Raw genomic sequence first — 24,214 nt, 5'->3', positions numbered from 1 at the left:
TCTGGGGTGTGGTGTGGGAATTTGCATATTGATCAAATTCCCAGGTTTTTCCAATGCTGTTGGTCTGGAGAGCAGTTTAAGAACCACTGAAATAGAAAAAGTTGGTGGGAGAATTGAGGGGTACCTGGCAGCTCAAGTGAATTTGTGCTATAAACTTCGTTGTATTAATAGCTCTTAAGACCATAATTGTGAATGGTGATTTATCATCAAGAAAAACTTATCCAGCATAATAAATTAGTGTTGTTAGTTTTAATTTAATTGGTTTTGTAATTTTTTATATTTAATTGTATAATTTATTGTGCTTTTATAGTTATGTGGAATTGTAAAGATGATGAATTTATTGAGTTTTGTGAGAGTATGTGTTAGATTTATATTATGATGAAAATAATTTAAGCCATATTTGGGAGTCTGTAGATTATTTTTCTTTAAAAGGAAGATATTCAAGTTTGTCAAATGCATTTATAGAAATTTAAAGTTTGTGAATATTCTCTTTTCCCTTCTAATTTTTAAACAATAAATATTTAACAATTTCACTAATTTGAATTAAAGGGAAAACCAGCCTGAATTAGATAAAAACTCTGTGTAAAAAAGAAAGGAATATGGTAGATTTGATAATTTAATCATGGCTAGCAAAGAGTTGCTAGATAGTGGATTTAATACTGCTTTAACCAGTAATGACTATTAGAATAGTGGTTCTTACCTCTAACTTCACATCAGAATCATACAGGTGGATTTTGAAAAATCCCCAGATGTCCCTATTAAAGCAGTTCCATTTGTGATTTTGATGCCTAAACAGACTTAAGAGGCACTGATTTAACACCTAAATTAACATAAAGTACCATACTCAAAAGTTTGTTGAAAGAAGATTCAGCATTTTTCTTATACTCTTTTTTTTTTTTTTTTTTTGGGACAGAGTCTCACTTTGTTGCCCAGGCTGTAGTACCATGGTGTTATCATAGCTCACTACAGCCTCAAACTTCTGGGCTCAAAGCATCTTCCTGCCTCAGCCTCCCGATAGTGCCTGGAACTATGGGTGGGCACTACCACACTCCTGACTAAATTTTTTTTTAATTTTTTGTAGAGATGGGGTCTCACTATGTTGTTCAAGTTGGTCTGGAACTCCTGACCTCAAGCAATCCTCCCACCTCAGCCTCCCAAAATGCTGGGATTACAGGCATGAGCCACCATGCTCATCCCCCTTGTACTCTTATTACAGGAACCTCCTGTCTTAGTTTCTCATCTGTAATTAGAAAATATTATACTTCTATAAAGATATTTATTTAAAAATAAAAACACTTTCATGATTTTTGTGAGGAATTAAACCAGATAGTTTATGTAAAACACTAGAACAGGGCCTGGCACATTGTAAATGCTCAATTAAAAAATTTTTTTCGTGTTATTTTTAATGGAAACAGCTAGAATTAAGTTATCTTCAGTTATCCTCATGTTGATTTTTATTTACTTGCCTTTTCTTTTTGTACTTTCAAAATTAAAACAAGTAAAAGTTAAATTGCAGTATCAGTAAAAATTTCTTAACATTTCAGTATTTTTCAAAAGAGCAATTATTTAAATTTTTATTATTGTTGGACAATAGTTGAATGAGTAAATATTTAGCACCTTTATAATATAAATCTGGAATCTATAAATAAGTATTTAAATTCAATTTAATAGTCTATCAGAAAAGATGTTTTTGGGAATGTTGTCTGGGACTCATCTCCTTCACAGATCTATCTTTGGAGAAATAATAAAGTAGGCTCTCAGTAAATATTTGACTAAATTGCTATTTAGTCAAGTAATTATTTGACTAAATATTTGACCAAAGTACTATTTAGACAAGCAATCCAAACTAGTTTACAGCCATTGATTATCTCAGGACCATTTATAGGTAAGAAGATTGTGAACATGTAAGTAGTTCACAATTTGGTATAATGCATTATGATTATAAAGTACTTCAGTACTTTCAAATCCATGTTCTTATATGATCATTAGATCTCATGAAGATAAAGGAATCACAGATAATGGTAATATATAGAAGAAACATTAATACTATGCAGTAATGACTAAGTTTAATTGAGGGTAGTTTTCTGAAATGGAATTTGCTTTTGAAAGTGTCTTTTTTAACCCTCTATCTCTGAATAAGTCCCAAACAAAATAAAACAGCTATCTCTTCCAGTCTTCCTCATCTCTGTAAGGGGCACCTCCCTCCATCACTGAGTAATCAAGCTAGAAGCCTGGTAGTTGTTTTCTTTTCCTTTTTATCTTATATTATATGTTAAACTGTTAACAAAAGTAGATAGAATGGTATAATAAATTCTCCTGTACCTATCAACCAGCTTTAAACATGATCAACCCACACCAAGTCTTGTTTCATCTAGACCAGGATTTCTCAATCTCAATATTGTTGGCATTTGGACTATTAATTCTTTCTGATAAATTCTTTGTTGTGCTATCCTGTGCATTGTAGGATGTTTAGCAGCATCCCTGGCCTCTACCCACTAAATGCCAGTAGCAGTCATCTCTCCCATCACCAGTTGTGACAACTAAAAATGTCAAATGTCCCCTACGTGGCAAAATCACTCTTCAGTGAGAATCACTGACATTCTCTCACCCACTTCTTCCTTCCTATGGCAATGGTTTTGACACTTCCCTCATCTTTCATATCTAATTCATTACTGTTTCTACCTGCAAATATATGTAATGAATGTGTCCATTTCTCTCCATCTCCACTGCTACTATGTACTAATCTGTTTCTATTCCTGGTATCCTTCAATCTATTAATAGTTTATCACATTAGTCAGAGTGATGTTTATAAAATGTAAATTGGGTCATATAACAGCCCTGCTTAAAAACCTCCTCATGGCATTTAATTACAACTAAGATAAACTGCCAAAGTTTTCATTTGAACTTTATGGCTTCGTATGAACTGTCCCTTGCTTATTTATCCAGGCTGTATTCCCTCCCATGTAATTTATAGACAGAAATGGATAAATACCAACTTTGTTACCTAATGTGCAAAATTGTTGATGATGCTTTCATAATATTTGCTTAAATTTTGTATTTTTTCAGGTGTTATGAGTGTAATGAAAAATTATCAACACATTGTAATAAGAAGATTTTGGCTCAGATAGTTGATTTTCTCCAGAAACATGTTTCTAAAACACAAACAAGTAAGTTAAGCAATTACTAAAAGAATTGGTATTAAAATATAATATTTTATACTTCATATAAGGAGTTCATAAATTATAGAGTACTTTAAATTTTATAGTGACATCTTAGTAATTTTAGTAAAGGTATGAGTATCATGTATTCTTAGGTGGCAATCTTGTTATGTGTCTACATAGTGACTATGAAAAGCTGAGTTGTGTCCTGACTAGATCATGGGATTTTCACTCAGATAGTCCTGAGTTTGAATTTAGGTTCCCCCATTTACTTACTATGTCACTTTTATTCCTTAGTATCCTTACTTAAAAAATTAGGATGATAATTTTATTTTATGGGATTATAACAAGGCTTGGAGATAATATTTTCTAAAGATTTAGAAATAATGTATGTAAAAATACTTGATAGTGCCTGATGCATTTATGAAATGGTGTCTGTTATTATTTGTTACATGATTGCAGTGCAGTTCTGACACTAACTACTTGGAGTAAGGCCAAACTTCACAGGCCAACAGCACAGTTTCCTGTTAGACTGTCCTCACTTGAGACACCAGCTGCAAGTTTGAGGGTTCCCAGGCCACCACGTTTCTGACCAACTGTCTACAAATTTGGGGATTCCTACTACCCCTTCAGGTTCAACAATTCACTAGAATGACTTAGAGAATTCTGGAAAGTGCTATACTTACAATTACAGTGGTTTTCTTGTTTGTTTTTGTTTTACTGAGACAGGGTCTTACTTTGTTGCCCAGGCTGGAGTGCAGTGGTGTGATCATAGCTCCCTGCAGCCTTGAACTGGCTCAAGAAATCCTCTTGCCTCAGCCTCCAAGTAGCTGGGACTACAGGTGCAAGCCACCATGGCTGGCTAATGTTTTAAAAATTTTTTGTAGAGATGGGGTCTCACTTTGTTGCCCAGGCTAATCTCCAACTCCTGGATTCAAGCGATTTTCCTGCCTTAGCCTCCCAAAGTGCTGGGATTACAGGTGTGAGCCACCATGCTTGGGCCAATTACAGTTTTAATATAGCAAAAAAGGATACAAATCAGGACCAGCCAAAAGAAGAGATGCACAGGGCATAGTCTTGGAGGGTATGATGGAAAGAACGTGGCTTTGAGTTAGGGGGTCTGGCATTCAAATTTGACTCTCTCAATCACTAGCTATGTGACCTCAGGCAGATTACAGCCTATCTGAGTCTCAGTTTTCCTTTGTACTTTCTTGTTTTTCCATGGTGCTTTAGGGAATCGAGATTGATAGGACTGTCCCTATCCTTAAGAGGTTAAAGATCTGAAAAGCAGGTGTGAGATAAAAAAGTAATGATAATGCGAGCAGAATAAGATTTCTACTTTAAGAAATGATCAAGGTCTTTCAAATATTCAAAGAGGGATGTAATATTCAGTTGAAGGGAATTGAGAAGGAATCATGGATGAGCTGGCTTTCAAGCTGACCCTTAAAGGATGAACTTTGGGCAGGTGGAGATGAGAGACTAAATCATTTCAGGTGGTGGGAAGCACTACTATAAGCGTTAATTGAGTTTATGGAATCATGAGTAGCATCTGGCATACTGAGAAACAGTTCTAGAGGTAGTCTGAGTGTGAGCAGAGCCTTCGAGGTTTGGGAGATACATAGCAGAATGTCATTTTCCTTGTGGATCAAGCTACAGGATCTGTCAGGCAAGTTTTATTTTAAGTAAGATCCCTTGGCATTCTAGAAGTAAGTTTTTTGGGATAGTAATTTGTCATACTCTTTCTTGTATGAAGCTTCCGTATATTGTTATAAAATACTTGGAAAATCAAATGTAAAGGTTTATAAGGTTTGTCAGGTTTATAAGAATGCTAGATATGATTTTTCAGTTATTTTAACTGATAATTTTGAAGATTCTAGAAATGTAAAAATGCCTGTATATGATAATTCAAAAGGAATATGAAATTTTATATATCATATTTAGGAGGACAAGAATGATTTTAAAATACTCTTTTTATATTTTTACACTAAGTAAAAATAACTCTACTGAGAAGAAAGCTTGTACCTGTACAGTAAACACATTTTCTTTTTTAAGAGATAAGGTCTTAATATATTGTCCAGGCTGGTTTCCAACTTCTGGGCTCAGGGGATTCTCCCACCCTAGCCCCCTGGGTAGCTGAAACTTCAGGTGTGTGCTCCCATGCCCAGCTCATAAACACATGCTTAAAGTTATGCATTGCCTGAGTAATTTCATTTCTTATGCATCTACTATAGCTTATCTATACCGAGAATCTAGGCTGATGTCCCATCTACCTCTAAAAACAACTGGCTCAGTCAATCTCAAACTTTCGGTCTTGGTACCTCTTTAAGACTCTTAAAAAATTATTGAGGACTCAGCTTTGGTTATGTAGGTTATATCTATCAATATTTATGAAAAAATAAAACTAAAATACTTGTTGAAATCTGCAACCAGCCTGCTGAAAAAAGAAAAAAAAAAGTAAATATTCACTGAAAAATAATTCCATGACATGTTAACACAAATACCATATTTTTAGGAAAGATAACTATTTTTCAAAACAAAAAAATTTAAGGGGTGGCATTGTTTTATGTTTTTACAAATCTCTAATGTCTGGCTTAGAAAACAGCTGGATTGTCATGTCTGCTTCTGCATTCACTCTATTGTGATATCACATGTTCTGTAGCTTCTGTAAACTGCATTGTATGATTGACAGCGATTGAAAGTAAAAAAAAAAAAAAAGAAAATAACATCTTAGGCTTATTATAAAAATACTTTTGACCTTAAGTACCCCTGAAAGGAGGGTGACTTACAACCCACTTTGAGAACTGCTGAACTCTAGCCCATCTGTCTTTATATCTTCTGTCTTCAGCCTTACTTATCCATTAAGGCTGAGCTCAAATCCTACTTCTAGGATTCTTTCCCAGTAATTACCTCTTCTTTGGCACTCAAAGTCTATCTTTGGCACTTTATAATCTAATAACACACTGTTTTTTTTTTCCACTCTGAATTACCAACTGAAATAACACACTGTGTTTGATATTTAGCTTTCATGTTTGTATGTGTCTTATTTTCCCTCTCAAAATTTATGTTGCTTGTGGATTTGACCTTGGCTTATATTCTTTCTGATTCTTATGTGACTAGGCAGTAAATACTTGCTGACTTAAACTGAACTAGAATGTAACCAGTTTTTACTGAGGAAGTTGATAGATAAATTTTGCACTTTCACCCTCAAAATTGTGAATATTAATATCAAAATTATTTATTCAGTCAGTCTTTTAATATGTTTGAGTTTTTGCTTTGTGCCAGATGCTGTATTAGATGTTGGAGATGCAGTAATGCATGAGACAGATCTACTTCTCAGTTTCTGTCATTAATGATCTTTTGGTCTAGTGAGGGGTATAGACAGTCATACTTAGTTGTAATTCCTTGTTTAATTAAGTAGGGCTGTGATGGAGCAAGCAAGTGCCAAGAACTATGAGAACACTTTGCAATGGTATCTAACCTAGACTGGAGGAGCCAGGACAATTCTATTTAGAGGAATGACCTTCTAAGCTGAGAGCTGAAGAATATCTAGAAATTACCTGGCAAAAAAAGAAGGGGTGTGTGCTCCAGGCAGAGGAAATAGCTCATTGATGAGAGAGCTGATAGGTTCAGGGAATTCTGTAGAGCTGGAAGGTTGGATTTTGTGCTTATGGGGAGGATGGTGAGCAATGGGACTCAAGAGGTAAGTAGAAACAGATATTTAAGGGCCTTGTATGTTTAGAATTTGTTCTGAAGGCTGAGGAACTACTGTTAAGTTTTAAGCAGCAAAGTGGATGATCAGTTTGTATTGTAGATAGATCACTTGATTTGACTTGTTCTATGAAGACAGATAGGAATGCCTTTATATGTATACTTGCCTATTCATTATGTTAATATCAGTTCATCATATAATTAAAATTTCTAAGGTTAATAATTAACTGAGAGTTGGTAGATTTTTGAGAATAAACAGATGAGCTAATTATTACTTGATTCCAAGGTAGGGGAATTGTGGGGCTGCAAGTTTTTCCTTTTTACTCACTTTTTAAAGATTGAACTTCTTTTCAGCTGTAGAAATGGGCAAATTACATTAATACTACATGACTGGTTTAGGTAATTGCATTAAGCCGTTGAGATGAACCCTAGTTCAGGTTCCCAGAAGAATGCTTACAGCTGTGTAGATTTCACATCTGATGTTAGGATTTGCTTTAAAAAACAAAACTCCCTTTATCTCCCCTTTTCCTGTATACATAATGAAAAGGTCATATATAACGCAAGATTGAAAAGGGGCCAATAAACATTCTTGTGAGTCCCACCGAGTAATATGTATTATTAAAAAGTAGACCAAAAAACTTTGGAGACAGTAAAAAGATCAGTGGTGCCAGTGGTCGAAGAGAGGAAAGGATGAATAGGCAAAGCATGGAGGATGTTTAGGGTTGTGAAACTACTCAGTATAATACTATAATGGAGAAACATGTCATTGTGCATTTGTCCAATTCCATAGAACGTACACTACCAAGAGTGAACTCTAATGTAAAACATGGACTTTAGTTGATAATGATGTGTCAATGTAGGTTCATCAGTTATAATAAATGAACCATTCTGATGGGGATGTTGATAATGGGGGAGGCTGTGCATGTGTAGGGGGAGGGAGAATATGGAAAATCTCTACTTCTCATTTTTTATGTAAACCCAAAACCTCTAAAAAAATATATTTTTTAAAAAAGTGGGCCAGTGTTTTCTGAAAGGCTCATGAGATTTGTCACTTTGATAGACTTGCAAATGTCACTGAAGTGTTCTACAAATACAGAATACAGGAATTCCTGGTGAAATAATGTGGTTGAATATTGGTTTGCTTTTTGTGAAAGAGATGGATGACGGACAACCCCACATTTTTTGCCAAACCAATAAATTTGGCCCATGATTTTAATACTGGTGGGATGCCATTTTTGACAAGATTAAAGAGGAGATACATTATTATATTAAATTCATTAAGCTCGTGCTCCTGGTGTTCAAAAGATACGAATTATGTTCTTTGGTTTTTATATAGTATAAGCTTGCTGTATCTTTTTTTTTTTTTTTTAGTAAGAAAGTAAATGGTATGTTTGGGATCTGAAACTGCATCTGCAGATAAAAAAATATTGTGAGCTTTTATATTAATAGTGAAGTGACAATTTGAATGTGATTTAATATTTTTTTTTAAAAAAAGGTAATACAATTTGTTTTGCTATTAAGTGGCAGTCCTTCTAAGACATTTGTATTTTCAGGGCCAGTGACAGTGGCTCACACCTGTAATCCTAGCACTTTGGGAGGCTGAAGTGGGAGGATCACTTGAGGCCAGAAGTTCAAGACCAGCCTGGACAACATAGCAAGAACCCATCCCTATTTAAAAAATTTACAGTTTTAAAAATAATTACTAAAAACAATTCCATGTATACAAGGGGTTCAACTCAAAAAGATACTGCATTTTTTTTTTTTTTTAGACAGTGTCTTGCTCTGTCACCCTGGCTAGAGTGCGGTGGCATCATCATAGCTCACTACAACCTCAAACTCTTGGGCTCAAGCCCATTCTCCTGCCTCAGCTCCTGAGTAGCTGGGACTACAGGCATGTGCCATCACACTAGGCTAATTTTTTTCTATTTTTGGTAGAGACAGGGTCTTGTTCTTGCTCAGGCTGGTCTTGAACTCTACCTCAAGCAATCCTCCTACTTCGGCCTCCCAGAGTGCTAGGATTACAGGTATGAGCCACTGTGCCTGGCCATAGTGTACATTTTAAAAACTTATTTTTACTTATTTATAGAGTTTTAAATTTGGGGTTCCTCATCTAAACCACAAAACACAGAAAATTATTTGAGTGACTACTTTCTCAGTTCTCCCAAAGATGTCACAGAACTATATCCTTCCAGATACATGGGGAGAAGTTAATTGTATACATTTCATGCCTAGGGCATTGAGGAACCATTTGAAAAAGGCTGCTACAAACTATAACTAATAAAACTATAAATCCAAACACAAAAGACATCCAGCAATTGATTACATACTGCTTTTACTTAAGGGTAACGGCTTTTCCTTTCATATCACCACTGGCATTTCATTAGTGTCTTAAAATATTATTACACTTATAAATCTTTTCATCCTTTATTATTATGGACAGATAGTAGATCATAACATTTGTGTGAATTCTGAAGCCAGACTTCCTGGGTTTGAACCTTCTAACACTAACCAGCTGTATGCCTCAGTTTTGATCACTAACATATTTCATTTCTAAAATGAGGATAATTGTCACAGGTGATAATTTAAAGGAGATATGCTCTCAAACTCTTACCCTAATTAACAACAAAATAAGTTTACTTTCCCCTTGCCTATGGGTAAAAAGGGAAGAACCAGTGTTCCTTTTCTGCTTTAACCAAAGCGATTTACAAATACCTATACCATTGTGAAAAGAGAGACATCAATATTACTTGGCAACAAACCCACTCTTGGTTGGTTTCATTGTTCTCCCATGATAAACAAAGCTGTATCTTCATATACTTGCTCTTTTATTTTGTGGGTTAAAATTTGTGGAATTTCTTGGTCAAATTATAAACCCATGTTAAATTTTCATTACTGTTGTTAAACTGCTCTCCGGAATGATTATACAAAGGATGTAGTTGACAACAGTGCCCACTTTTCCATATTTATTTTGTTTATAGTTTAGTTTTATTTTGCCATAATGAAATTTTTAATGTCATTGTTGCCAGGTCCATCAATCTTTTTTTGTAACGTTTTTTAGCCTTTGGAGTCATGCTTTGTTTTTGTTCTCTAAAATTATAAAGATATTCACCTAAAATTTGCTGGTATTTTAAGATTTTAAAAACATATTTATGATTTCATATCCTTAAACTCAATTTTTTAAAAAAAGATAGTTTTAGTCTTTAAGTGTTGAAGTCATTTTTATGGTAGAAAAATTTGAGGTAATTCTTAAGATTACTTTTTTAGACTGTCTTAGACAAGTAAATTTTATTTTTTTCCTTTGCTGGTGCTTCAGAAGTTTTCTGTCTTACAAGACTTGTGGTATGTACAAAACCTATTAGGCTTACTCTATTAACCAGCTGCTCTTTGAGTACTTCTCCAGTTGTAGGCTTAAAGGTAAACTACAGAGATATATTAATAAGAGCTTTAAAAAATTAGCTAGAATGCCCAAAGTTTTCTCTCAATTTTCTTTGCATTCTGGGTCTATATTATTTTATTATATAAAGAAATATCTGATGATAGTGTTGGTAATATAGAGGTGATAAGTAAATTAAATCCCTTTTAATAAAATAATCCCACTTCGAAATTCTGTGATTACTTTTTCTAATTATGGGCACCACTTTTTTATAGGTGCAGGTGGACTTGAGGAGAATACAAATGAATGATAATCAAAATTTTGTATAGCTTATCTTTCCTATCTTTTTTGTTATTGTTGTAGCAGCTTTGTCCTTTTACCTATATTATGCTTCAAAACATCTGAAAGTTCACTCTTTAGTGTATTTGGCTCTCTGTTTATGAAGGAGAGTTCTTAAAGTGAATATGATGTAAAATGATTGAGAAAGCTTTGTTGTCTCTAAAAACAAAATATCCAAAATCATTCTTCATTAGAAGTTACAAATTGCTTTTTATTAAGACACACACACACCTGCTTTATGTCAAATACCTGAGAGACTGATTCAGACACCCCTGTTTTAAACTAGAATCTTAAACTTTCAGCGAACAGTCTCTTATTAAATTTACAATGTTTAAAGTTTTACTGAGATATTATGTTATAAATTTAAGCCTTAAGACTCTGTGCTGTTCACTATGTATCAATTCCTTGTACTCCAGTCATAAAAAATTAAATATAAATAATTATAGATAGTGGTTTATATAGTATCTGGTACACAATAGACATTTGATAAATCAATTGAATTTAAATTGTTACATTTTATAAGCATGCTACTTAGTAAGATAAAAACTTGTGCTTTTATTTTAAATGAAACACTTAAATAGCTCTTAGAAAATGTTATTCTATTTTCTAGTTATCTGATCTGTTTAATAGCATAGTTAATTTGGAATATTTTCTCACAGACTAACATGTAAAAGTCAACAAACAGACCCCTTGCCACTTGTGTGAAGTGGCTATTTAACCATGAAATAAACTACTTTTATTGCCATTGCCCTGTGGATATGTTCTTTCTGGCAGTGCTGTCCATATTTGGTGGCTATGCATGGAGAGCCAGGTGGTGCTGAAAAGCATCGCACAGTGAAGCGTGGATATATCTAGGTTTGACATTTGTCATCCCTCACTGCTGAAGGGAAGGGGAAAATCTGTTTTTCCATATGTTTATGCTTTTTTTTTTTGCCTGCAGTTTTGTCCAGATGGTCTTATGAACATTGTTTACTTTGGGATGCTTTCCCAGATGTTTTGAAAACTGATGGATAAATGTGGTACAGATACATAAGTCATTTGCATATTATGGTTTTTAAAATGTTATGTGTTTTTGCAAGATTAAAATATAATTTATTTCTGGGAGTATTTTCCTAAGTGAATAATTTATGTATATTTTATATAGTTACATATAGTTATACTTTATTCCCTTCGATCATTCTGTTTTCATGTTAATAAGCAAAATATTATTGCAACATCTATAAAGAACGTTAAGTAAAAGAAATACTTTTGAGGAGTCGTATTTGTTCAAGGCTGCATATACCCAAATTTGTAGGGATCTTGCCCTACTGTCTTTTATAATTCTTCTCATTGTACATAAATAACTGAAGAGAATTTAGGTGGTAAAATGATAATGAGTTAAGAATCAGAAGATTATCATTGTGACTCTGGTTAAATCACTTAACCTGTCAGAGACTGAGTTTTGTAAATATAAAATCTGAGTTAATAGCCTTGCCTGAAAAGATGGAGTAATGCTTGGATTTAGTTACTCCTCCATTTTAAAATCTCTTAAAAATCACGATGAAACCATCTATTGGCACCAGCTATAATGAAAGTCTGAAACCTTCCTATTCTAGGCTCTAGTTGGAATCTCAGATATAAACAAGAGGCAGACTGTTCTGTCTGCAAACCCAGCCGGGATCCATATCGGGGTTCCTATTTACTGTGTAGTGTTTAAGTACTGACTGGCTTTTTTTGTTTGCTTTTCTATTCACTTGCAGGTTTGAATACTGTCTGGTCTCTTCCCCCTTTTCCTTTTTTCTATGCCTGGTCTCTGTACTTCAGTGACCTGCTGCATTGATTGTGCTGGTCTTTGCCTCTAAGCTCTAGTGTGGGGCTTATTTCTTATCACTTATTTTAATATCTGGAGGGCAGGAAAAGAGACCTATCTTGCTAGTTCTTTTCTGCTTTAACTCAGGATTCTGGAATTGGGAGTTGAAAACAACTCCTTAATACTGAACAACAGATAACTAATAACAACTGGTAACATTTAAAGAATAAGCAAACATGAATAAAGGCAGGAAAAAAAACAGTTAATAGGGTTTATTAAAAAAAAATTGCAATACAGGACAAGAGAAAATTTGTTAGAACTTGGGAAAAAAAATCTTTTCCATGAAATAGATTTGCTTAATGAAAGAAACATCTTAGAAACCACCAAATCATTTTTCTCAATGGGAAAAGATGTTTTCACATGTTAAAAAGAAAAGCTAAGAAATTATGACAACCATAAAAGCAAAATGCATATTAGCAATTCAGACAATCCAATTAGAAATAAAAGATAAACCTGAGGGGGGAAAATACCTAGAATGTATAGGACATGAATAAAGAGAAGAAAAATATGAGAGCAGGTAAACAATAGATGTGAAGGTTGGCTGATGAAGATATAGATTTGGGCACAGTAACATTTTTGGGGGGGTGAGGAGGGTCTCAGCTGTTTTTCAAACACATTCATAGTGCTTACTGTGCCAGGTGGTTTGCAATTATTAGCTCACTTATCACTTATTGAAAACCCTATGAAAAAAATGTTAACCCCACTTGATACTGGGGCCACGTATCTAGATGCTTTCTCTTTGGCAAAAGTCACAGGTGCCGAGTCCAGCCTTATTTGAACTGCCCTTACCTAAGACTGAAGCTTCTCTGTGTGGGGTTTGCTTTCTACTCCTGTCCCTTAGAACAGGGCCACCTCCACCCTGGTTCATCTCCTTCAATGCTGTTTATAGAAGTGGGGAAGATATCTTAATTTATTTCCTCTTAAGAACTCATCAGACAGGCGTGGTAGCTCATGCCTGTAATCCTAGCACTTTGGGAGGCCAATGTGGGAGGATTGCTTGAGGCCAGGAGTTCGAGACCAGCCTGGGTAACATATTGAGACCTAGTCTCTACAGGTGGAGAGGGGGGAACTTATCAGAGACATAAGCTAAATTTCTACTGGATCTGCTGTTGAATCTTGTAGATTTTTATCTATGTTGAATTTTTATTATGGATATTCTCTGCAATGCTATATCTCTGGAAGAAAGAGCAGTACTAAGAAATACTCCCTGTTCTCCATCAGTCAACCAAACATTTAAAAGTTAGTAATGCAAGGCTGCACATCAATATTAGATGAATAAAACATGTAATTTTAAAGAACTGTAAAATCTGAGGGTTAGAAGGAATTTAAAAGAACAGCTAATTAAAACCAAAACATTTGAGAATTTGGAAATTTCCTGTCAAATTTCAAATTGTAATGATTTTAATTCAGAGTGATCTGTTAAATAGAAATAATCAACCATGTCAGTTTGTAAATGTTAGGAATTATTTTTTGTTTTTATATCGTTAAACATGAACTGATAATTTTCAAGCCTGCATATACAAATTGGTAAGCCCAAAATATGCACTTACGTATTTTACTTTTGTATTACACTTAGGTATTTTACTTTTGTATTATAATCTGGTTCTATTAATTTTTCAAACTTTTAGATTTGACAACTTCAAACACAGAAAAGTTATAAGAATAATACAAAAAAAATGACACTGTAAGATGGTGATTTTCCTAACTCCATTTTTTCTATTAGTTGACATTCTCTTGTAAGGAAGTTCCTCCCCCTTTATTTCCCCTCATTTTAAAAATCTATTATCAATTCAGATTCATTCTGTAATAATCTATTATAGTCCCCGTGTTTTTTTTGATGGTCAAATTGTCCCAGATTTGACCAGTGGGAACCTGTTCAATACAGTGCCTGTGTATTTTGACTTACTTCCATCACTTTTTTTGAGGACTTTCTCATTCTCTGGCACTGCAAAGATGTTATATGCTCATTTTGCATCTTTGCTGCCCCCCACGCAATCAGCCTATTCTTCATGGAGTCCCTATTCCTTTCAATGGGGAATGATATTTAGAAACTAGACCTTTTCTATTAATACTTGTTTTTTTGAATGTATTCTTTTTACATCTAATTTAATTCATCTGAAATTTATTCTGTAATGTAGTATGAGATATGGATCTATAACATTAAAATAAATTTAAATCAGTTGCTCCAGCAATAAAATATAAAACCAAAGACATTTGTATTTCCTGCCCTTCAGGAACACTGATTCAGGGAGATAATGTGATTTAATTTTAAATAACATATTTAAATTATGTCAAATGACAGATATTTAATTTTACATCTCATGTCAGTTATGTTTTCTCTAACTCTTAGATGCATTTTCCAGAATCATGAAACTTGGTGAAGAAAAATGTGAAATAGAGAAAATAAAGAAGGGATGTCTACCATTTGTAAAGGGGATTATAAATTTAGGAAATACGTGCTTTTTTAATGCAATTGTGCAGGTAAGGGTCATCAGAAAACTTTGTAAAATGTAAAAGATAATTTACATGGTTGTTGACGCACATGTAGACTGTCAAATGACCACTAAATGTTCCTCTAGAAATTTGTTTTCGTTTTGTTTTAGGAACTTTAAGCTATCTTTGGCCATTTTCATACATACACCTTCTTTTCACACAGTGTTTCTGAAAGGTCTTCTGTGTATTTTACTATGACTTTATTAGTAATGGTGATGTTTATTAAATGTAAAATATATTCAATTAAATTTTAAAAATATTTTTGAAGTAGACATTTTTGCTATGTTAGATGAAATCTGAAACTTTAAGAGAGTATTCCATAAAATCAGAGGCATATTATGACTGAATCTGAAGACTTTACTTTTGCTTTCTTTTAGAACTTGGCACACACTTACGTTCTTACTGAACTGATGAACGAGATCAAAGAAAATAGTACAAAACTCAAGATTTTTCCTTCCTCAGACTCACAGCTGGTGAGTAATAAGTATAGCTATTTAGATAATAGCTGTTATTCAGATCTGTCAATTGGGATAGTAATCAGAGGACTTTAAAAAATAATTCAAAAGTATTTTATGAAAATCAAGATTTAAAATTTCTGAAATCAAAACTTTAAGATATGTTATGGTTCAGACATATCATGGCTCATAATACAAAGATATTGAGGTTGCTTTTAAACAAACATACTGGAAAAAACAAAAGGGATTTGAGTTATGTTGAGCAAACTGCCTAGGACCCTATTTTGTAGTTACTGGTGACATTTTTTTAAACTTTTTTTTTTTTTTTTTTTTTTTTTGAGACAGAGTCTCGCTCTGTTGCCCGGGCTAGAGTGAGTGCCGTGGCGTCAGTCTAGCTCACAGCAACCTCAAACTCCTGGGCTTAAGCGATCCTACTGCCTCAGCCTCCCTAGTAGCTGGGACTACAGGCATGCGCCACCATGCCCGGCTAATTTTTTGTATATATATATTTTAGTTGTCCATATAATTTCTTTCTATTTTTGGTAGAGACGGGGTCTCGCTCTTGCTCAGGCTGGTCTCGAACTCCTGACCTTGAGCGATCCACCCGCCTCGGCCTCCCAGAGTGCTAGGATTACAGGCGTGAGCCACCGCGCCCGGCCCATTTTTTTAAACTTAGCATTTTTGTTTTGTAAAGGTAGATTAAATGTTAATAGTGAGCATCTAAAAGTGTTTTGAAGCCTGGTCTCATGATAGTTTTTTAAGCCAGTGAGAAAGAGGAAAAAAAGGTAACCCCTGACATTCAGAAGCTGGCCTGGCACCCCCAGGTAGGCTGTGTTATTCAAATAATCTCAGAATACCAACCTCAGACTAGGTTTCCCTAAGACTGTGACTGTGATAAAATGAGGCAAAGCAAGTCCACTTTATAATTTTGTCTAAATACAGACAAGAACAAGATCACTGCACCATCTAGAAAATCCCAAACATCCTCTCTCGGCCAAAATGAGAAACAAATGACTGCTACTTCTTTACCAGCTATAGCTTTATCCTTGTTTTAGTCTCCGCCCGCAACATAAGATTTATTGAGATGTCCAATCATAGAATTACCCCCACTTTCTGATGACATTTAATTTAGAGTAAACCTCTCCTTCCTTAGAACCTCCTTCAAATTACCCATTGAAAGCCCAAATCTTATTAATATATAGATTCTTTATGATACCCTCTTACCAAGATACTCCATGTTGCTTCATGGTGTGTGTTCTTCCTCACTCCAGAAGGTAATAAACCCACCTTTTAACTATAGGTGTGTTCCTGATGGACTTTGGCTGGAGGACACTGACACTAGTAATGATGATTTTAGTTAGAAATTGATCCATGTGTGTATGTGTAGCTCATGATCTGGCTTTTGTAAAGAAATTCAAAAAGAAGAATTCTAAAAATGCTTATAGCCCAATGTAGTAATCTTAGATTGTTCTTCCCAGGAGACAGCTTTGAAAGACAATATTGTCTTTTTTTTTTGTTTTTTTTTTTTTGCTGTTGAAAAGACAGCCTGTAAACACACTTTCTGTTAAGCCCCCTTAAAAAACTAATGGTAGATTCCAATGCCCTATTCTAAAGTGTAGTGAGATAGTTAAGACTACTTTACTAAGTGGAAGTTACCACCTAGTCACTTGAAAAGATTTCCTACTACATGTGATTGGATGTGGAGTTTAAATATTTAACATGTGGAGCTGTGTCTCAAGATTACTATATGGCAATTAGATACTATAATTTATAACTTTAGGTTTGTGTCATTCTACGAGACGAATTTTCAATTTTAGGTCCTAGGTTTTTAGGACATAAAGTTGGCTTGAGCTGTAGGACTATCTTTTTGTTTGTTTGTTTTTATTTCAGCTTATTATGGGGGTACAAAAGTTCAGGTTATATATATTGCCCATGCCCCCCCATCCCTAGTACTATCTTTTGAATAGGTCACTACCCTTTGAATCACCAATTTTACTTTGTCCTTTGTCTGTGTGCCTTTTCTTACCTTACCGTGCTGGCTTGGACCTCCATTAACATGTTGAATAGAAGTGATGAGGGCAGGCATCCTTGCCTTAATCCCAAAATTAGGGGAAAACATTCAGTCTTCCACTGCTATTAAGTACGAAGGTAGGTTTTTCATAAGTGATAGGTGTTCTTTATAAGGTTAAGGACATTTCTTTTCTTTTCTTTCTTTCTTTTCTTCCCTTTTTTCCTTCTCTCCCTTCCTTCCATCTCTTACTTCCCTCCCTTTCTTCCTTTCCCTCCCTTCCCTCCCTTCTCTCCTTTATTTCTTTTTAAAAGACAGAGTCTCTCTTTGTTGCCCAGGCTGGTCTTGAACTCCTGGCCTCAAGCAATCCTCCTGCTTCAGCTCCCAAAATTCTGGGATTACAAGTGTGAGCTACCACTCCCAGTCTGACATTCCCTTTTCTATTCTTAGTTTACTTATGAATGGATGTTGAATTTTGTCAAATGCTTTTCCTATATCTACTAAGATGATTATATGGTTTTTCTTCTTTAGTCTGTTAATGTGGTAAATTACCTTAATTTTTTTCAACCTATCTTGTATTCCTATTACAAACCCCAGCTAGTTATGATGTATTCTTATATGTTGTTGGATTCAACTTGTTAATATTTATATGCATATCAACAATGTACACTGTTTGAGGAAGGCATCTTAACAGGAACCTGTTTCAATTTTGGAGAATTCGCTAACCACCCTGCTTCCAGACAGCCTGCTGGCCCACCCTGCTGATCTGACTCGAGAACATCAGTTCTGTCCTGGATAATCCTGGGTTTCTACCCTTCTGGGCCACCCTACAAAGACTTCCAGGTAGCAGGGAATGTTTGTAATCCTAGCTACTGAGGAGGCTGAGAAGGAGAATCGCTTGAGCCCAGTAGAACAGCCTAAGCAAAATAGTGAGATCCTGTCTCAAGTAAACATTTAAAAAAAAAAAAACAAACTTGCAAGCCACCAGCCCCCACAAACAATGTGCTGTTTAGCAAACTTTTTATTACACTAAAATATTATTGGAAAGGTATATTATGAGTGTATAGCTTGAATTTTCACAAACTGAACACCTGTATAACCAACACTTTGCTCAAGTAATGGAATGTTCCCAGCACCTGAAGTCCCCTTGGGTTACCTTCCATTTACTACTTGCCTACCCTACAAGGTAGCTACTACCCTGGTTTCTAACAGAATAGATTCGTTTTACCTGTTTTAATTCTCTGTTTATGGAATCATACAATATGCATTCCTGTGTTTGGCTTCTTTCTATCAACATTATATTTGTGAGTTTCATCCATGTTGCATTCTCAACAAACTTTTGTTTTCAAAGTTTAAATGTACTTTTTAAAACTATTTTCTCACTTCATTCTGAAGGGTTTTTACTTTGTCTAAAAATGCTTTAGTTGAGAATAAGGGAACTGCAACTTGGTACTTGGGCTTTAAAATTATCTTACATTTTACTTTTGACCCTTGAGGTAACTTACAGTTAACATGTCAGAGAACACTTAAATACTTTATTTTTTATGGCAGTTTTAGGTTTGAGGCAAAACAGAAAGTACACTTGATATTCAGAAGCTATGGAAAATTACAGCCTGTCCTCTCTGTGGTTGTAGCCAGATGGTGGATTTTTAAGGATAGTTGATATGAAATATATATGTAACAAGTATTTCATGAATACAGAATAAGATACCATATTTGATAGTTGTCTTAGATGGTAACATTCTTTAATGTCCCAAGATTATATTTGGGATCTGCTTTTTAGTCATTCTCTCTTAGGAGAGGGGCTTATTAGTAGGTATAACATTTTAGAAAACAAAAGTTGGTGGGGGGAAAAAAAGTTCTAGAATTATGTGGGTTAATCCTTCACCCAATTTTAGCTCCTTTTGTCAAGCTTTATGTCTCTCCCCTGTAAAAGAGGGAGATGGTATACTGGTTTTTCACGTAACTCCCCATTTTTTATTTTATTAGTAAAATATGCAGGGAAAAGGTGTGGAGTTTTGCTGCTTAATATAGTTTTGATTATTTGTGGAGATGTATAAATATCAAGTAAATTAGTAATTTTACTTTTAGGAGAGCACATTAAGGGACAGTTATAAGAACTAAAGATTGGTGATTTCACTTGAGCTAATGGTTTTTTTTTTTTTTAAAGGGCCGAGGGTATTATTAAAATACTTGTGTTTTTCAAGGCAAGGCATGCAATTCTTGTATATTGATTTTATTAATAAAAGAATGAAGTCTTATAATATACTTGAGGCAATTTAGGTGCAAAGTATAACTCTTAGATTTTTAATATTTTATTGTAAAATTGTGTATTTCTGACATAGAGTTGATCATGTTTTTAAAGGACCCATTAGTGGTGGAACTTTCAAGCCCTGGACCACTGACCTCAGCCTTGTTCCTGTTTCTTCACAACATGAAGGAGACTGAAACAGGACCACTTTCTCCTAAAGTTCTTTTTAATCAGCTTTGTCAGAAGTGGGTGCATCTACACTTTTAATATAAATAATCATGAGTTACAAAATGTATTCATCACTTAACTTGAGTAGTTTCACTCTTACTATAACTTTGCTATTATCGCCCAGAGTATCAAGAGAAAGAACTAACATTTCTTTGTTGCAGCTCTGTGCTTTATGAAATTATATCTCTTAATCCTCTGAAGAAGTGATCATTTATCCCCATTCCACATATAAGCAATTAAGTAGCTCACAAAAATTAGGTAGCTCACCTAGTCTCAGAGTGACAAAACTAGGAGTCAAATAGAGGTCTGTCCTGACTTAGAAGCCCATGATGTAATACCTTCAAGTAAGAAAATCATAGAATTATAAAATCTACAAAGAACTATAAGAGATAATCTAATCTAGCTACCTTATTTTTAAAGATGAGCCTTGAGGCAAATAGAATCTAAATGAATTTCTCAAGATTTTACAGTATGTTTAAAAACAAAATCCTTATGTGCCTGGAAATAAACACATACCATAAAGGATCTAACTTTAATGCATTCATTTATTTCTTCATCTAAAAAATTGAGAGCTTGCTTTGTATCAGGTACTTGCTAGAATTCAGGGGTACACGATGTATAATGTATTAAAAATGGACTCTGTCCTCGTGGAGCTCACAAACTAGTCCAGTTCAGTTACTGAAATATGTAGAAGGGAAAAATTCTTTCAATGTGAACTTGCATTTTTGTATATCTACAGACTTTAAAATCTCATTTTAATTTAAACTAGTTATCTGTGCCATGATATTTTAAGTGCAGTTCAAAATATAGATGGTTTCGTGTATGTTTCAGTTGGCTGGCAAGTGCTGTTTCTTCACAGCCTGAAGACCAAAAAACTTGTGACAAAGTCTCAGAGACGTGAGTGCCTCATAGAGTTAAAAAGTTTTTAGGGCATTACGTGCTCTAGAGATTTGTTTCTGACTCTGCCAAAAGTAACTTTGTTTTGTATAGTTTTCTTGTTTTATAAAGATTTATAAAAAATTTTTAAATTATTAAAATAATAGGCATTCATAGATAAAAATTCAAACTCTTCTCTACCTTCACTCCTCAGAAGTAATTATTACCTGTTATTCTTTTCAAAAGTGATTGTGCATATGGACATATATGCAAATTGTTTGCAACTTCTTTGTTTTGTTTAATATATTTTATACATCTTTCCATATTAATACATGTGGATATAATGTATTCATTTTGTGTATATCATACTTGTGGGAGTGCATCTATAGGATAAATTCTTGTGAGTATGCTAACTGTACCGAACATTATTTGAAAAGTTTTAAAACTGCATTCTCTTTTGTTTTATTGTATTTACTTTTAAGAGAAATATATTAAGAAAAGTAATTTTAAAGTTTGGATAAAGATTTAAGCCATATATTTGAGTTTATTTCTGCACTCTATGCTGTTGCATTGATTTATATGTCTTTACCCCAAATTCTACACTGTTTTGATTACTGTAGCTTTATAGTAAGTCTTGCAATTGGATAGTGTGAATCTTCAAATTTTGGTCTTCTTTTTCAAACTGTTCTAGGTCCTTTGCTTTTTTCAGATGAATTTTAGAATCAGATTGTCAACTGGAATTGTGTTGAATGTGTAGATCAATTTGAGGAGAATTGACATCTTGCAATGTTGAATCCTCCAATGCATGATTGTATCTTTTCAGTAACTAGGCCTTTGATTTTTCTCATCAGGGTTTATAGTTTTCAACATACAAATCCTGCATATATTTTGTTAGGGTTATTTTTAAGAATTTCATGTTTTTAATGCTATTATAAATGATATAATACTTTTAAAAAATTCAATTTCCAGTTGTGCGTTGCTAATATATATAATTGATTTTGTATATTGACCTTGTTTCTTGCTACCTTGCTCAATTCATTTACTAGTTTTAGTAGCTTGATGTAGATTCTTTGGGATTTCCTGTGCAGACAGTGTCATTGACAAATGAAGATTGTTTTATTCCTTTCCAATCTGTATCCTTTTATATCTTTTTCTTACCTTATATCACTGGCAAGGACCTCCAACACAATGTTAGAATTGTGAAGTGGGTACACTTTGCCTTATTCCTGATATTAGGGGGAGAGCATTCAGTCTTTCCTACATAAGTATGAAAAAATAACTGTAGGTTTTCCTTAAATGCTTTTTATCGGATTTAGGAAATTCCCATTTATTCTTAGTTTCTTCTGAGAGTTCCTATCAAGAATAAATACTAAATTTTTTTCAAAGGCTTTTTATGCATCTGTTGAAATAATTACATGGCTTTTGTTGGAATAAGTAAATTTTTTTTTTTTTTTTTTTAGACAGAGTATTGCTTGGTCTCCGGGTTTAGAGTGCAGTGGCGTCATCATAGCTCACTGCAACCTCAAACTCGTAGGTTTAAGGGGATCCTCCTGTCTCAGCCTCCTGAGTAGCTGAGGACTATAGGCGTGCACCACTACGCCCAGCTAATTTTTCTACTTTTTGTAGAGATGGGCTCTTGCTGTTTTTAGGCTGTTCTTGAACTCCTGACCTCAAGTGATCCTCCGACCTCAGCCTCCCAGAGTGCTAGGATTACAGGTGTGAGCCACTACACCTGGCGTTTATCCTTTAAGTTTGAAGTCTCCTTTGGTATTAGTAACTCAGGTAGGCTCCATCAGAGATTCTATAAGTCATCGTATGATTTTTCTTTTCCCAGTTTTAGGTAAAAGAAAAAAGAAAAAGCATCTAGGTTTCTTAAATTTTCTTCAGTAGTTTAGAAGGCAGTTAAGTAGTTTATGAGTTGGTTGAGCTGGAGCTACAGGCACAGGCATGGTGGAAGCAGTTTCTCTGTTTTTCAGGAATGATTTCCTTCCTGTGTGTCTGCTTTGAGAGCCATAACTGCTCCCTCCTTCTACCTGCCACCTGGCTGTTGAGAATCACTGGAGGATTCCTGTTTCCCCTTCCAGTCTTCTGCCTCTTCCCTGGCCTTCCTTGCTGTGTATAGCACAAGTGTAGTGTCCTGTAATTTCTGCCTCGTGCTGGCTGTGGAGGCCCAATAGGGTTGGAATTTGTATCCATCTTGGTTTCTGCCCTTGTCTCTGATCTGGGGGGGGGGGGTGCTGTCCACCACATGCACACAGGGAAGCCCACCAGGTTAGTAAATTATTGTCAACATGTTATTTGCTGCTACTTAGCAAAAGAGTAACCGAAGTGGTGTTTCCTCTTACAGGCTACATTCACTACCAGTTCAGTTAGTGTTTTAGCAGTCAGGAACTCACATTCATTGTATTACTAGAGTGAATCTTTATCATAAACTAATGAAGAATAATGCTTAAAATACAGGACCCAGAGTCAAAACACCTGGATTTATGTCATGGCGCTTAGCTTGTTCTTGGTGTTCTTGAATGTAAAATGGAGTTCATATTAATTACAAATTCCTTAACAGTGCTGTTGTATATATCATGATATAAATACCATAATGAAATAATTATAAATTTGTCTTGTATTTACTACAAGATATTCTCACTATTTTGTATTTTGACAGAATTGTTCATGTTAGGAAACTTATCTAGATGTAGTACTTATTTGTATTTAAGGCAAAATGTTCATTTTTAGCATTAAAATTTATTGTAGATTATTTTTTAAAGTTACTGAAATTTACTAAATACTTAACTATATTGGTATATCCATGAATGGTCTTGATATTTTTATTTAATATACAGGAAATCTAATTGTTAAATCCTTAAAAGATATATAGTCACAGAGATATCAGTTTATAGTCCTATATTTTCATATAAATACTCTCTTCCTTTTGGTTACTTAAGGTAGGAAAACATTAAACTACAGTGGCTTGGGTTGAATACTGCTTTTTTTGCTAGCTGTATGAATTTGCAAATTATTTAAATAATCCCCGTGAGCCCTCATATAAGTTGGAGAAAATAACACACCCCAACAAAGTTGTTTGAGGATTATGTGACTTAACATATGTAAAGCTAGTACTACTGTGCTTGATGTATAGTAGTAGTTGCTTAATAAATGATAGTATTGTTCTCAGTGCACACTTAAGATCACATCCTCGTTGGAACAGTAATTACATTTTGCCTTTCTACTTAGTTGAAAAAGTAGTAAATTAATTTTTGACTCAATGTTTTTTCAAAGTGATTTTATATAAGAGTAATATATTGTTGATGAATCATGGAATGATTATTTTTTTCTTTTCTGTTTTTAAATCATAGGGCACCTCGATTTAATGATTTCCAACAACAGGACAGTCAGGAGCTTCTTCATTATCTGTTGGATGCAGTGAGGACAGAAGAAACAAAGGTCAGGTTTCTTTGTTTATCACATTCTCTTTAAGA

At 34.3% G+C, this 24,214-nt stretch overlaps 1 protein-coding gene across 4 annotated transcripts in view; it reads left to right on the top strand.

Annotated features, from left to right (window-relative positions):
- The window catches only part of USP45 (ubiquitin specific peptidase 45), a 52,625-nt gene that overhangs the window by 7,093 nt on the left and 21,318 nt on the right, over positions 1-24,214 (top strand). For all 4 annotated transcript variants that reach the window (XM_069488038.1, XM_069488035.1, XM_069488039.1 and 1 more), the window contains 5 exons: positions 3,067-3,167; positions 14,778-14,908; positions 15,298-15,393; positions 19,749-19,879; positions 24,092-24,179. In XM_069488038.1, coding sequence (XP_069344139.1) covers positions 3,067-3,167; positions 14,778-14,908; positions 15,298-15,393; positions 19,749-19,879; positions 24,092-24,179 — 547 coding nt within the window. The remainder of the gene's footprint in view (positions 1-3,066; positions 3,168-14,777; positions 14,909-15,297; positions 15,394-19,748; positions 19,880-24,091; positions 24,180-24,214) is intronic.

The sequence above is a fragment of the Eulemur rufifrons genome, chromosome 15 (assembly GCF_041146395.1).
Source record: "Eulemur rufifrons isolate Redbay chromosome 15, OSU_ERuf_1, whole genome shotgun sequence".
NCBI lineage: Eukaryota > Metazoa > Chordata > Mammalia > Primates > Lemuridae > Eulemur > Eulemur rufifrons.
Note: the sequence above shows the minus strand (reverse complement) of the source record. Positions and strands in the feature narration are given on the sequence as shown.